Here is a 14,824-nt window from a genome sequence, read left to right on the forward strand (position 1 = left end):
CTATCCCCTCTTTTTCAATGACACTCAACTGTCCTACTCTTCTACACTGAACATCCTCGGTCTGTCCCTTTACTTATAATCTGAACTGGAAACTTCACATCTCATCTCTAGCTAAAACAGCTTCTATGAAGTTAGGTGTTCTGAGACATCTCCGTCAGTTTTTCTCACCCCCCCCAGCTGCTAGCAAATTCTGTACAAGGGCCTTATCCGTCCATGTATGGAGTATGCTTCACATGTCTGGGGAGGTTCCACTCATACTGCTCTTCTAGACAGGGTGGAATCAAAAGCTTTTCGTTTCATCAACTCCTCTCCTCTAACTGACTGTCTTCAGCCTCTCACCGCCGCAATGTTGCATATCTAGCTGTCTTCTACCGCTATTTTCATGCTAACTGCTCTTCTGATCTTGCTAACTGCATGCCTCCCCTCCTTCCGCGGCCTCGCTGCACAAGACTTTCTTCTTTCTCTCACCCCTATTCTGTCCACCTCTCTAACGCAAGAATTAACCAGTATTCTCAATCATTCATCCCTTTCTCTGGTAAACTCTGGAACTCCCTGCCTGCTTTTGTATTTCCACCTTCCTATGACTTGAATTCCTTCAAGAGGGAGGTTTCAAGACACTTGATATTCATCAATTTTTTGACCACTGCTTTGACCCTTTTATGGGATTGGCACCAGTGTCCTTCCTATATATAAAGAAAAATAAAATAAAATAAATAATACTATCCAAATATTCAAGTCTGTCATGAAACAAAACACATTTTCTCTCACAGCAAAAATTTTCCCTTGTCTTCTGTTTCAATTCATTAAGTTTCGCTCACTCGCAGCCATTTGAATCAATCCCCGAAACCCAACATGGGAACAAAAGTCACCCTAATAGGCTTGAAAGAAAGCATCCCCGCACGCAGCCCATCTTAACCACTAGCCCGATGAGACCAGACACACAGGAGAATACAACCTGCCTGCTTTCCCAACCCCATTGATCATTTTGAAAAAGTTCGTCTGCAGCGTCTCCCAGAACTAAACCCAGCGCGGGACTACTTGAGGGGAAATAAGGCCTTCTGTCCCGTGTCCTTGATGTCCTAATAGCGATGTCCACGTACCAGGTAAGGTCCCTGGAGGAGGCGGACCAGATCATCAGGGAGCACGAGAGGAAGACCAAGACTACATACGCCCTTCTGCGCTCCACCAAGAACTTCGGCTGTGTGGACGTCCCAGGTGAGGCAGGCAGGCCAAGGGTGAGGTGATGCTGGGGTGAGGAGGCAGGATCTGGAGGCTGGGCCAGGGGTCAGTGAGGTGGCTGATCCAGGGGTGGCGCAGGCTGGAGGGGTTGGGGTAGTTCAGGTCAGGAGGCAAGCCCAGGGCAGGGGTGGTTCAGAGGTGGTGACGTTATTCCAGAAGTGGCTCATTGGTGGTTTAGGTGAGGAGGCAAGTCCAGGGTTGGTTCAGGGGAGGCCCAGATGAGGTGGCAAGCCCAGGGGTGGTTCAGGGATGCCCAGGTGAGGTGGCAAGCCCAGGGATGGTAGAGGTGAGGTGGCCCAGGTCAGGAGCCATCCTTGGGGGGTGTTCTGCTAGGGTCAAGGGTTAAACAGACTTTTCTTCAGTTTCATGTGAAATCATAAGTCAAACAATGTCATAAATCTTGTTCACTTTATCACTTGTCAATTAATTAAGTAGGTGTAAAGTAATGCTGATTAAGTTAAAAGTTTAGCTAGAGTGCAAGTAGGAACTGCAGCTTGCTTGTGGAGCTGGTGACACTATCTGATTGTTTGTGGCACGGTGCCAATGTTTGCAGCGTGTGCCAACGATGAGAACGAGGTGCGGTTTGAGACGGTGGGTGTGCCATACTGCGGGGTGCCATTCTTTGTGGCTGGACTCAAGATCCTCCAGTGCCAGTCCTACAGAGTGCGAGGAGGAAGGAAAAAGAAAGAGATAAAAATAGAGGTTTGTGGTGCATGTCATTTATAGACAAACTTAATTTGTACTGTTGCTTTTTTATATTTCATTAACCTTAGGATTTGAGTGTGTTGCTAGAAGGTGATCTGTTGTGAGCTAAGAAATTTTGTGGTGCATTTCATTTGTGGAATAATTTATGGGAATGGATTTTTATACTTAATCGATGGTAGAATTCATATATGGGTGTGCCTGGTGGAGAGTGATGTATTGTGAGACAAAAAATTGAGTTTTAGAAGTTATATTTTGTATCTATGAATACAATGACCCAAATGTAGAGGCCTCACAACCTTGCTTGAGCATTTGTTGAACCCGTTGCTCAGTCAGTAACATGCTGGGCTTTCATGCAGTGTTTCATGCAAGGACTGCCATGTGTAGACCTAATGGCATTTTGTACCAATCCTAATTTTCTTACATTCATAGGTAAAGACATACAGGAATATCATAAAAAAAGGAAGACAAAGGTGCAATTGAACCATATTGTTGTTGACTGGTTAAAAAAAAGTCCCACCAAGGTGCCAGTCCTCAAAGAAGAAACAAGAGGATTAACCAAAAACAAGAGAAGTGTTTTGAGACCTCTCTGGTGTGCTTATATTGGTAACAATAAACTATAGGAATATTATATAAAACAAAGACAAATGTGCAACTAAACTATCTGGTTGCAGCTGACTGGTTCTGGTGCAGGTGTGATTGGCGAGGCGGGGGTTGGGGATGCAGGGGGAGAGGACGACGGGGACTCGCTGCAGCCCAAGCCAATGGTCAAGAAGAAGAAGAAGGCTGGCCGCACCCACAAGGTCAGCTGCACCGCCACCATCATCATGAAGGAGGTCATCTACTACCCAGAGTTCCAGGTGAGTGGACTGCATTCTCAAACACTTCCAGCTGGACCTCCATTACTTCCAAAAGGCGGTATTTGAAATTACATCAGTTTTAAGGGTGATTTTACAGTTTTAATGACCAATTAACAAGATTTGTATGTTATGAAAACCTGGCCAGTGATCTCTGTGGCTTTTGAAAATAGTTGTGGTGAGATAGCAAAGTATTTCTTAATACAGGCCTATTACTTGTGGTTTGCTTAAAAAACAACCTTGTCTTTCATGAATACAGTATATTTCTTTGCTGACTAATTTGTGTTCACGATCATCATTAAGTCCTTATTCGTTACTAAACATTGCGGGAATGTATTATTATTTTCACCTCTTCATCAGTAATTTCATTCCCTGCACCAGAGTAAGGACATCTAAAATCAAGCCAGCATTTACCACCACAAGAGCTGAGCTTCACCCACTCACGCCTCCAGCTCCAGTAGATAGTGGTACAGTCTCGGAACAACTTGGGTCTCTTCTCCACAGCTCTTTGAACACTCCAAGAACAACCGCATTGCTGTGGCGCGTCAGCTGAAGGACGCCCTTAAGTCCAAGGCACCAGTGCAGAAGGACAGGATAATATATGTGACAGTGCCAGCCATGTCAGACCACTTTGGGCACACTGTTGGCCTGGTGAGCTGCTTCTATGCCATCCATGCTTCATTTTCCAGTCTCTCATAGCCACATACCTTTATTGCCCTTTCTTCTTACCATGAGCATTTAGCTTTGCCTTCACTGCCAGGCTTTGCATTCCATGGCTGAATTGGAGGAGTATTGCTACTGTGTTCCCAGTGTGTTGTAAGAGGCAACTGGTAGAGACAGAGAAAAAGAGAGAAGACTTGGACTTGATATGTAAGAAGAAACTGAGAGGAACAGAGAGAGAGAAGACTGGAGTTTACTTTTGTATATTTACTCCTGCAGTGGGGATCTCAGCCTGACATGTCAATGAACTTCTCAGTGATATATGTTTTATAATATATGTAGGATGTGTCTTTGCTGAATATTTGATAATCTTTAATAAGACTAAGATTTGGTGCAGGTGATAATAGTGTCTTGCATTTTGTTATTTCTTTGCAGATTTATATTGGTGTACTAATGTTTTTTTTCTCCTGTCCCTAATCATCGCATGGCCTCAGGGCACATCCAAGGTTAGTAGAGAGAGATCAGATTTTTTCCTTAATCTAAACATGGTGTGGAGAGTTGCTGGCCAAGCAGAAGTTCTTGCTTTACATTGCATTACATTAGAGAAAGAGTAATGATCCAGAATGCATCTCCCCACCAGGGCAGGCTGACAGGCAGACCTTGTCCCCAACACAGCCAGACACTTTGTAACCATACTTTCATTGATTTTTTGGGAAAGACAGCCTTGGTATATGTATTTATGTATGTGCTTTCATTGATCTAAATATTTTTTACTACCAGTTTCCTCACTATAATATTAAGAACCCAAGTAACCCATCTATTCTCCTTTCCTCCCCAAGTAATCCTTCTATTCTCTTACCCTTCCACACCAGTTACCTAAGTACAATAATAGGAACTCCAGGTAACTCTTCTCTTCTCTCATCCTTTCACAGCAGCAGGGCGGCAAGCGGCTGTTTGTGAAGAATGACTTCTACGGCCACAATGAGCCGGGCTCCAGCAACCGAGTGTATTACCCAGTGAAGCAGGAGAAGCTCAACGTTGCTCAGCTGGCCCGCCGCATGAAAGTGGATGAGGACGACACAGAGGCTCGAGCCAGGGAAGTGAGGGAGATTCTACAGAGTATCATGGGCCTCACTTATAAGGTAGGGCAAGTTAGGTGAGGATATAAACATGCAAGAAACCACACACACACACACACACACACACACACACACACACACACACACACACACACACACACACACACACACACACACACACACACACACACACACACACACACACACACACACACACACACACAAGAGCAACAAGAACAAATTAAAAAAAAAAAAGATAATAACAAGCCTACCCAAGTTATATAGCAACCCCAAGATCCAAGGCATTGATTGTGTCTCCATATTCCTTATGTGGAGACCTGCATTACAGTTCTGTAGTTTCATTCCATTGAGTTAGGTGTGCCAAGCATGATTACCCATATCAGTGAAGGAGGCAACATTTATCAACATGCATCTGTCTATTTATCAGTGTATTATTCCTGCTGTTCATTCACAAGTTCAGTAATGTAATCTCAGATGAAGGACTTTGAATTAACAAGGTGAGTCTTGCAGCAACCAGGAACAACGGAGGCATACCGGGAGCTGCACAAAGACCTGAGCCAAGCCAGACTGAAGTACCAGCAGACCATGGACACGCTACTTGGCGGAACACCCGTCGCCCAGATCCATGTGGTGGACGGCCTGGTGAGCCAGAATGGAGACCCTCTGGGTGAGTGGCCTTCCTCCACCTGTCTGTCCTGCTGTTGTGGTGCTGATTTGTCAAGCAAAGACTCACCAGTTGTGTTTCCAATTACCATGTAGCTTAGTTAAAGCTACATAGTTTTTTCAATGGTGTTTTTATGGTTCTGGTGACAAATTAACAAGATTTCTACATTATTAGCAGGATTATACAAAGGATAGCAAGAGTCTCAACAACCTTGGTATCAACTGACTACACATATATACAATTCATCCCAAACAGAATCAGCACCACAAACAAACAGTGCAGGGGAAACGTGGCCAGCAACCCGTGCCACAGTGGTCACCACCACCACAGGGGTCAACGTATCCCAGGCAGTGGTTGTGTCCTCGCCCACCACCACCACCACCACCATTGCTGCCGTGCCACAAGTCCAGCAGAACCCAAGTGCAGGAGCCGCCACCACCGCCCCTACTGATGGCAATAACCAGGAGACCAGTATCTTCATTGAGGCCATGGAAGCGATCTTGAACTCTCAGATGTAATGGGTGCTGGCTGGCTGGCTGGATGGATGGGTGTGGCAGCGCTGGTGGGACTGAGCTCTCTGCTACCTTCTTCTAGTGCATTATACTGTATCATGGATGTAATAGACTAGTTTCATCCTTTTCTCATCTTCTGGGCAGCTGTGTGTGTGTGTGTGTGTGTGTGTGTGTGTGTGTGTGTGTGTGTGTGTGTGTGTGTTGTAACAATCATTTTTTCATGCTGTAGTTTTGTAGGAGAAATGCAGGTTAGTTGTATGATTATTGTAAGGATTTGACAAGAGGATTCACTCATTATATCTTGTGTGTTCCTCTCTCTCTCTCTCTCTCTCTCTCTCTCTCTCTCTCTCTCTCTCTCTCTCTCTCTCTCTCTCTCTCTCTCTCTCTCTCTCTCTCTCTCTCTCTCTCTCTCTCTCTCTCTCTCTCTCTCTCTCTCTCTCTCTCTCTCTCTCTCTCTCATATTGATCCCTTGATGACAATTGTTCTGCAGTTTTTTCTTACACTAGAAAATTATATCTATTTTTTGATTGTTTGTTTATTTGTTCTCTGACTTTATATTTATCATACATTGGTATATTTCTACGTATTCATGTCTCAGCAGTGCAGCTTGGACATTTCCTTGCACGTGTTAATGTTGAAAACTATTATTGTACATACCTGGCCATCAATCCCAGGGTCTAACACTTCCTGACACATTTTCACCAGTAAAGTTATGTACATACTTGTGCCACATTCAACAATGTACACTGACACTGTAATATATTTCCCAGCACAAAAAATTGTTTATACTTGGGTTAAGTTCAGGTTAATTTAAGAACATCAGAAAATAAGGGAAGCTGCAAGAGACCATCAGGGCAACACGTGGCAGTCCCTGTGTGGAGGTCATACCGGAAGAAGGTTCTATATGACTTGACTTATATTAGTTGTGTGGACCATGCAGGTGTCTTGGGACCAGGACACAGGTTGTGAAAGGCTGAGGTGGATGTATGGCACCAGGTGGACCATCCATGTGTCTTGGGGTCTGGATGCACAGGTTCTGGAAGGCTAGGGTGGATGTGTGGTGCCCAGTGGACCATCCAGGTGTCTTGGGGTCTGGATGCACGGGTTCTGAAAGACTGAGGTGGATGTGTCAAGTTTTTGACACTTCATCATCTCAGAAGAAAATGTTTACTTTCCTAATAAGTTGTTTTTTTTATATATATATATATTTTTTTTTTCATTTTTTGCTACTTTTACTTATCAGTTTCATGACATTTATGTATTTTCTTTTCAGAATGACATTGTTTATTGAAATTTATCTTTAGGTGAATTCAGAGCAGTATTTTTATTTCTTTTCTTTTTTTTTTTTTTTTGATACACATGTTTTGTGCAAATCTTGTTTACATTTAGATCTTCAACAGTCAGAAATGGGTGCTATACATATATAGGGTAATTATGATCTGATATGAAAGCCATACATATCATCTACAATATCATTACTGCTGCTTTTGCCAGTTTGATGATTCTATCTGTGTCTACATACCTGGCTGGCAATCCCACACAGGGTGGCCCAGACGAGGCACCACACACTACAGAAAAAAATGTAAAGTAGTTCAGTAATTGATAGTAAGTAAGCTAAGCAAGCAGTCTATACTTCTATGCAAGATCATAGTGTTTTGTATGTACAACAGCTGCTGAGATACAGACAATGAAACATTTGAAATAATCACCCATTTTGCTGTCAAGTGGTCTTACAAAATCAACTCAGCTTACACCAGGCTGTTTTGTTGACTGAGGCATGGCAGTGCTAGGGTCATGATGAGTAAGCACACCCAGGCCTGTCTGGGATGGGTCATGGCCAGGGATTGGTTCTCAGATGCTCAGGAAGGAAATTATGTCATTGTGGGAGTGAGAATAATTCTGGAAGTATAGTTTACATGGTATATCTAAGTTGGGGTGAAAACACATCCCCTGTGGCAAATGGGTACTTTGTTTTGCAGTATGTATGTATGTATGTACATGACACTTTGTCTGGTAATCTTTTGAGTTATTGTTTCAGTATTGTCATTGGTTTATGATATGTACATTTTTAGCTGTATAGTAGTTGTTTCCTTCATTGTACAAAAGTATATATATATATATATATATATATATGTTACGCATAATGTGGACAATTGCCTAATGTGAACATTAGGCAGAAAATTGCCTAATGTGTACATCAAGCAAGTAGGTTGCGTAAAGTTTACAAATTGTTAACATTAGGCAAAAAATGCCTATTGTTCAAATTATGCAGCTCAATTTTGCCCAATGTGAATAAGGAAAACATAATTAATTAATGCAATATTAGTATAAGTAAAATAGGTCAATCGATCTCAGGGTTCAGTTGAGTCCAATCACAAATTTTTGCATGATCTGCCTGGGTGACAGCGCGAGTTGCATTTAATTTCTTTTCTTAGGCAGCTGCACCTTCCTGATGTACATTGAGTAGTACATTGACACTTTGTATAACCTTGCCCACCAGTGGCTCTTGCTGTTGCTGTTCTCATCGATAGGCAGATATCAGGAACCTCTTCAGACTTTATAAGGGTCTGTTTGATCCCACTTAGGTCAGCTGGTGTAAATTTTGTTCTAATAATAACCTAACCTAACCTAACCTAACCTAATCTAACCTAACCTAACCTAACTATAACAGACCCAAAGTTTCGAACAACATTCGAACAAAACTGTAGACACTGGTTTGTCATTCAATTCACATTAGGCAAAATACCCTTGCCTAATTTGAAAATCATGCCTAAAGTGGACATTAAGCAAGTAAGTTGCCTATTGTCAACATCGTGCAAACAAATTGCCTAATATGAAGATTAGGCAATTTCACTGCCTAATGTTCACATTAGGCAATTATCCACATTATGCGTGACATATATATATATATCAGTATCCAAGTTGTTGATTTAAGTATTAGTTACCATGATACCATTGCTGTCTTATACATGAAGCCTTGGGGAGACTGTTGGCAGCAGTGGCACTTCCCATAGGGAGATAGGAATGATGGTGGTGGTGGTGTTGGTGAGGGATGTTTCTTGGGGATCGGGAACAATGTGGTTAAACATCCTGAGTGAGTAGGGATGGTGGTGGGCATTCCCAGGAGAAAAGGAGAGGATTGAAGTAGTGGTGGTGGTGGTGGTGGAATGAGATACGTCTGTCATTGTCAACCTCTCCGTATTTTATCTTCTCCATCCTGTCTAAACTCCCCTCTGATAGAAATTGTAGCTTTTCTAAGTACAGTATGCTTCAAACCCTCTCTTAATAACAATGGATCTGGTACATTACCCCCCTCTGTATTACTTATTTAATAAGTAACACTGGTGCTTCACCTGATTGAGCCATACATACATATGTATCATTATCATGTGTATAGCTGTTGCAAACTGAGAATTGTGTAAATACTTGTATGAATTTGTCATTAGATTTGCATTTACAACAAATTCTATGCCGAAATACTTCCACAAACATGAACCTGTTACTGTAATGAAAACTCACATACATGATAGAATAAAATTTCATGTGCCCTTCTTAGACTATAGTTCATTCTCAAACTTTATAAAATCACATTGTTACTTAGAGTAAAGAAAAAAAATTGTATGTGAATAACTATAGAGGTGATTTTTTTTTTTTTTTCAGCTAATTACAAAAATATCATTCTAACTCGTTAAAGTGTCCAGAATAACAAAAAAATAAAATAAATAAATCAATCAATAAATGGTCTGCACTTCCATTGTATATTTACAAAAATGTCAATTTCACCAAAGTTTATCCCGAGATGTGATCATGGAAAGCAAGGTTGGATTACTGTTTGTGGAAGCGAATCTGTCACACTTCTCAGCTATAAATGTGAAATAAGACATCTACCTCATCATACAAGACTTTTTAACCTCAAATCAATGTGAATTAGGGCGCGTCTCCTTTTCATCATGTCACTTTCAACTCCAAGGCAGTGTCCTGCTTAGCCATACAGGCCACTTTTCAACCTCAAGCCAGTGAGAAATAAGATTTGTCTCCCCCAACACAAAGAGGTTTGCAAGACACACGCAGGCACTTGTCTTATCAGCCTCCATCCTGCCACATCCTGTTCCAGTTATCATCTCAGTCGCCTCTCTCCACCACACACACACACACCGCCGCCTACATCACACGCATGCGGTAAGTTTCAGCCTAATTTTACTGTTTTCTTTATTTTGAACCGCTAAATAACTCTCTCTCTCTCTCTCTCTCTCTCTCTCTCTCGCTCTCGCTCTCGACTGTCATGGCCTGTAGTTTTATCCTGTTATGGTTTATTGTAAGGTCTGGGTATAATATTTTAAAAATACCTCTGATATTATTTACGTCAAATCTTTTAGTGCTCCGGGTTATATTGTTTTGTTCAGTGAAATTGTGTAGGTTTTGTGAAATGAGGTAGTAAACGGATCCCATCGTTAAATAATTTTATATGTCTTTCACTACTTACAAAAGCGCAGCAGATTTCTTGTTTTTGTTTTATATATGAAAAAAAAATTTCATTATTATTTTATTTGGTTAACAGATTTATTCACTCATTTTTCCAAATTCCATCCTTCCTGTCCTCATAACGCGGCGCGGTCCAGTCATAACTTTGGATAGTTTTTTTTTTTTGCATCTTTCATACCTCCACGGTCTGCGTGGGGCAAAGAACTTTGGTGATCCCGCGCAACGCCGCCTCCGTCTAACTTACTCCCATGATTTTATACTACTGGTTGACAAAAAATGCGGATGTGTGTGTCCCATACTCTGAAACACCTCTGCGTCGCACCTCCACTACTTTCAAAAGGCTTTGGTCGAAATTTCACACGTTTTTAAGGATGTTTCTACGGTTCTAGTGACAGATTAAACAAGATTTCAACATTATGAACAGGACAAATACTCTTGAGAACCCGGCTTATTATCATCTCAGTGACATTTGAAAATAATTTTGGTGCGAGGACAGAGCGTTTCAGAATAAGGGCCAGCAGCTACAATGCTACGCAACTTGCGAACCCACCGTTGTGGTTATAAGCTGCTACTGGCAAAAGACTCGGTCGCAAACCAAGTTAGGTCACCAAAACGTTTGATAAGTCTAGTTATTTCGTAAGACTGTTTCCCTTGTCGATGCGCCGCAACACACGTGTGGCACCGGATGCAGCTGCTTCGGCTTCATCTTATCACTTTGTCTTAGTGTTTTCCCGAAACTCTTGCGAATCAATCTCTCTCTCTCTCTCTCTCTCTCTCTCTCTCTCTCTCTCTCTCTCTCTCTCTCTCTCTCTCTCAGATATTATCAGATATTTTAATGTACCAATTTCCGAAACACTTCTGCGCCGCGTCTCTACTACATTAAAAAAAAGTTTGAGGGATTAGAACGGTCACCATTTTTAGGAACAGGTTGAATGTAAGAACGTAAGAAAATAAGGGAAGCTGCAGGAAGTCATCAGGTTTACACGTAACAGTACCTGTATGAAACATGCATCTATCACACTCAGCTATAAATTTGTCAAATTTTTTGAGCTTCCTAATAACTCCGCATTAACAACCAGATTACTAAATACATTCCATTCATCCACCACTCTATTTGAGATCCAGTTCCTTGCCATTTTTTTTTTCCTTTCTTAAATCTTAGTTTATTATTATTCTGTCTTGATTACTGATCCTCAAAAATTTTCTTATATCTTATGTAATTAAGATTAAAAAAAATAGTTCGGTTAATTTATCCAATGACAAATCAAAGTTCCGTTTTCCTCACAATTGCTACAGCCAGTACAGTGATGACGTTATTTTCCCAGGAAAGCAGTGTTAAGCTGGATTGTGGTGGTGGTGGTTTGGGGCGCAGCCAGCGAGGGTGCGGGTCAGTCCGCGCCTCTCCTAAGGCCTGACCCCAGACAGTGGGCCGCGCGCCAGACACGGGAAAGATTCGGGTTTCTGGATTGGTTGATTGGAAACTGTAGCAGGTAAGTACTTGCAGAGCTGACAAGTGTTTAGCTTACGCTCACACTAAAAAAAGTATCGTTACAGTGGGGTCCAAGGAGTTTCACACCTCGGTATAAACTCTCGGCAGCGTTAGTAGGCTTGTTCGACTGAGGTTCTGCTGCCTATGTTTCATGAAAATTTGATTCATGCAGGTGTGTCCTCATAGATGGTGCGGTAGAGTCTATGGTGAAGGACACACGAGTTGTAGAAGGGTTGCCATATATTAAGACAAACTAATACAGCGGTGCATAGAGAGGAAGTGACAAGCTACCACGTCCGTTGCCGGCGCTCGGGAGACACTTCGGGAGTGAATGCAGAGCATGGATACCAGCGTGTGTGTGTGTGTGTGTAGAGATTGCCACCTCGGAGAAGGTGACGTGGGCCTATGTGCTGGCCCACAGCATAGGCTTTTACCAGCTCGGATCGCTCAGGCTTGGTCTCATTGGGAGTCTGCTCGCTCGCCGAGGCGGAGCGCCAGATACACCCCACGCAAACGTAACCACAAGGATTCGTCGGTGTGAAGGAATTGGAGTGGAAATAAGTTATAGGAGACCTAACGACAAGACTGCTCTTGGCAAAACCCTAGCTAAAGCGTGTTTTCGGTGGTGTGTATTGTTTTTCTCAAGTTGTCAGGTCTTGGTGTGCTGTGTGTTACTTTTCTGCTGCGTTCCCTAGTCGTCTGATCAGGTATGGAGGAGTTTTGTCATACTATAATGAGCGTGAGTAGCCTGTTATCATTGGATCTGTTCTTGGTGTGTAATGATACTTTGTTGAGTATGTGTACATATTGTGGTAATTATTGAATTATAAATCTTCTCTTATGGAAAAAAAAAAATGTCGAGGCAGAGAAATAAGGTACATTTGGAAGCAAATTCAAAGTTGTCAAATATTACACACACACACACACACACACACACACACACACACACATATATATATATATATATATATATATATATATATATATATATATATATATATATATATATATATATATATATATATATATTATGGAATCATGCATTACTTTTAATGGTTATGATATTAAAAGCGTAGTAGAGTTTATGTAATATATATTTTATCAGCATTTTCATACTTTTCAAGACTTTAGAGAGAATTGTTCTGCCTAGTATCTTGACAGTGCGTCTGATATCTTAATATCTTTGACCTAACATTTGTAGTAACAGCGGTGATGGTGGTGGTAGGCGCTGCCAACACCAGGAACCCGAGTTCGAGGGGTATGACGGCTGGTACAATAATCTGGCTCGACCCAGCTTGGGTGCCGTGGGTGAGTGTATTTACCATTATTTGTTCATCACTAGATTTAGATGGGCTGCAAGAAATGGCCCGGTTAAATTAGGTTTGGTGAATTGAACCTTTGTTTAGAGAGAGAGAGAGAGAGAGAGAGAGAGAGAGAGAGAGAGAGAGAACTTCAAGTAGAGCCTTTAGAAGGTTTATAATGTAGTGGAGGTACGGCGCAGTGTTTCAGAATATGGTCCTGCATCCTTACAGGGTTGGACAACTTAAGTGTCTCATGACCACGTGTCCGAAGTAAACGTTTTCTTTCCTTGGTGCGCTTCTCTCTCTCTCTCTCTCTCTCTCTCTCTCTCTCTCTCTCTCTCTCTCTCTCTCTCTCTCAGGCAGTGAATTTTTATTTCTGGGTGGCTTTTCCGTAGGGGGCTGCCGACAAGGCTGTACAGACCCCTCCCCAAGCCTGCATGTATCATGCCCTGCATGACTGTGTGGCGGCTGCAGGACTCGCCATTACCCAATGTCATTTGAAGTCACCCTTCCAAGCACCTTTATTTTAATTTATTTTCTTACAGTAAATAGAAATCATTTACATCTTATGTGAAATCCGAGACATTTCCTACCACACACACACACACACACACACACTCTGATATGCTTAGTAGCCAGTTGAGGCTGGAGGGTGCTATCCAAGAAGGTCTTGCTACTGCCTGGCAGTGTCTGCCACCCGTGTGATGCTATGGAAGTTCGAATGTGGATTTTCCACTGAAATTGAGCAGTCTGTCTTGAGCAAAGGTGTGTGTGTGTGTGTGTGTGTGTGTGTGTTCTTACCCGTAGGTTGATCTGATCTCAAAATTCTGAGGGAGGGTAACAGGTGGCAGCCACCAACAAGGAAGTAATGAATTATACAGATGTGCCCTCATTCTTCCTGTATGCTACTCTCATTAATTCCAGCCATATACACAGACACTCCTCTCCTGCGCCTACTGCCAGCTGCCTACAGTGACGGGGTGTACCAGCTGGTAAACCACTCCACCAACCCTCTCACACTGAGCGACCAGTTGATGAATGGCGACAATGGGAACCATTCCACGGGGGGCAGGACTGCCTTCCAGGTCTTTTTTGGTGAGAGAGAGAGATATATAGAGAGGGGAGGGGGAGGAGTCCATCTTGAGTAGAGATGGCATCTTATGTCTCAGTGACATAATTATGCAAAGGACGGATTCAATCCTCTCTCTCTGCTCCTTTAAGGCATCTTAACTACATGCAAGGCATACAGCTGCAGTGTTCTTGTAGTGGATTATTAAAAGGTGTTGCTAATCCATGGGTAATGATAATGCAAAGAAGGCAAAGAGGACAACACACCATGAGTGGATAGGAGAAAGACAGGAGGAATGTAAGTCATCATATTATGTAGATATCCAGCTGTATGTTGTAACAGGAAGACAACCGTGCATTAAAGTGGAGTCAATGTGCAGGGCAGCAAGTGGTGGAGGAGATCGTGGATGCGCAGGGAGCTGGCTGTCCCCCAGAGTATCACAACATTCCCATCGAGGAGGGCCATGAATACCGCCGCCACCCACCTCACATGAGGGAGATGCCTTTCCTGAGGACCCGCTATGACGCCACCACTGGCTTGTCCCCCAACAACCCCCGCCAACAGGTACACATCTTTTTCATTTATTTTATTTTTATTTTTTTTTATTTTTCTAATACAGGAGGAGCACTGGCCTAGGGAGAAAAAAAAAAGGCCCATTGAGGTGCTGGTGACAATGATCAAGAGCCATCAATGATTTGTATTTATTTGTACCTTGAATTATATTGCATAATATGTTTAATTCTGTGAGC

At 42.4% G+C, this 14,824-nt stretch overlaps 3 protein-coding genes across 3 annotated transcripts in view; 2 read left to right on the forward strand and 1 right to left on the reverse strand.

Moving 5' to 3' along the window:
- Positions 1-793: 793 nt before the first annotated feature.
- LOC135091253 (uncharacterized) lies at positions 794-6,130 on the forward strand. The gene is made up of 7 exons (XM_063988720.1): positions 794-1,215; positions 1,793-1,941; positions 2,616-2,801; positions 3,303-3,449; positions 4,391-4,600; positions 5,069-5,225; positions 5,478-6,130. Exons 1-7 carry the CDS (start codon positions 1,089-1,091, stop codon positions 5,738-5,740), a joined length of 1,239 nt encoding a protein of 412 aa, XP_063844790.1. The 5' UTR covers positions 794-1,088; the 3' UTR covers positions 5,741-6,130.
- Positions 6,131-6,399: 269 nt separating this feature from the next.
- Positions 6,400-9,004, reverse strand: LOC135091256 (uncharacterized). The gene is made up of 4 exons (XM_063988724.1): positions 8,680-9,004; positions 7,487-7,633; positions 7,257-7,302; positions 6,400-6,849 (listed from the first exon to the last, which is right to left on the reverse strand). Exons 2-4 carry the CDS (start codon positions 7,567-7,569, stop codon positions 6,649-6,651), a joined length of 330 nt encoding a protein of 109 aa, XP_063844794.1. The 5' UTR covers positions 7,570-7,633; positions 8,680-9,004; the 3' UTR covers positions 6,400-6,648.
- Positions 9,005-9,766: 762 nt separating this feature from the next.
- The window catches only part of LOC135091251 (dual oxidase 2-like), a 20,994-nt gene continuing 15,936 nt past the window's right edge, over positions 9,767-14,824 (forward strand). The window contains 5 exon segments of the mRNA XM_063988713.1: positions 9,767-9,913; positions 11,542-11,706; positions 12,907-13,013; positions 13,931-14,101; positions 14,455-14,639. Coding sequence (XP_063844783.1) covers positions 9,909-9,913; positions 11,542-11,706; positions 12,907-13,013; positions 13,931-14,101; positions 14,455-14,639 — 633 coding nt within the window. The 5' untranslated portion in view covers positions 9,767-9,908.

Source organism: Scylla paramamosain, chromosome 37 (assembly GCF_035594125.1).
Source record: "Scylla paramamosain isolate STU-SP2022 chromosome 37, ASM3559412v1, whole genome shotgun sequence".
Taxonomy (NCBI): Eukaryota; Metazoa; Arthropoda; class Malacostraca; order Decapoda; family Portunidae; genus Scylla; species Scylla paramamosain.

Bases quoted from the DNA above. Each gene is read 5' to 3' on its own strand.
- LOC135091253 (XM_063988720.1), top strand. From the start codon at position 1,089: ATGTCCACGTACCAGGTAAGGTCCCTGGAGGAGGCGGACCAGATCATC. The intron at 1,216-1,792 runs GTGAGGCAGGCA...CAATGTTTGCAG, and splicing joins CGGCTGTGTGGACGTCCCAG to CGTGTGCCAACGATGAGAAC. The intron at 2,802-3,302 runs GTGAGTGGACTG...TCTTCTCCACAG, and splicing joins TCTACTACCCAGAGTTCCAG to CTCTTTGAACACTCCAAGAA.
- LOC135091256 (XM_063988724.1), bottom strand. From the start codon at position 7,569: ATGACCCATCCCAGACAGGCCTGGGTGTGCTTACTCATCATGACCCTA. The intron at 7,303-7,486 runs GTAAGCTGAGTT...TTTTTTCTGTAG, and splicing joins AGTCAACAAAACAGCCTGGT to TGTGTGGTGCCTCGTCTGGG. The intron at 6,850-7,256 runs GTATGTAGACAC...CATCCACCTCAG, and splicing joins TGTGTGGGATTGCCAGCCAG to TCTTTCAGAACCCGTGCATC.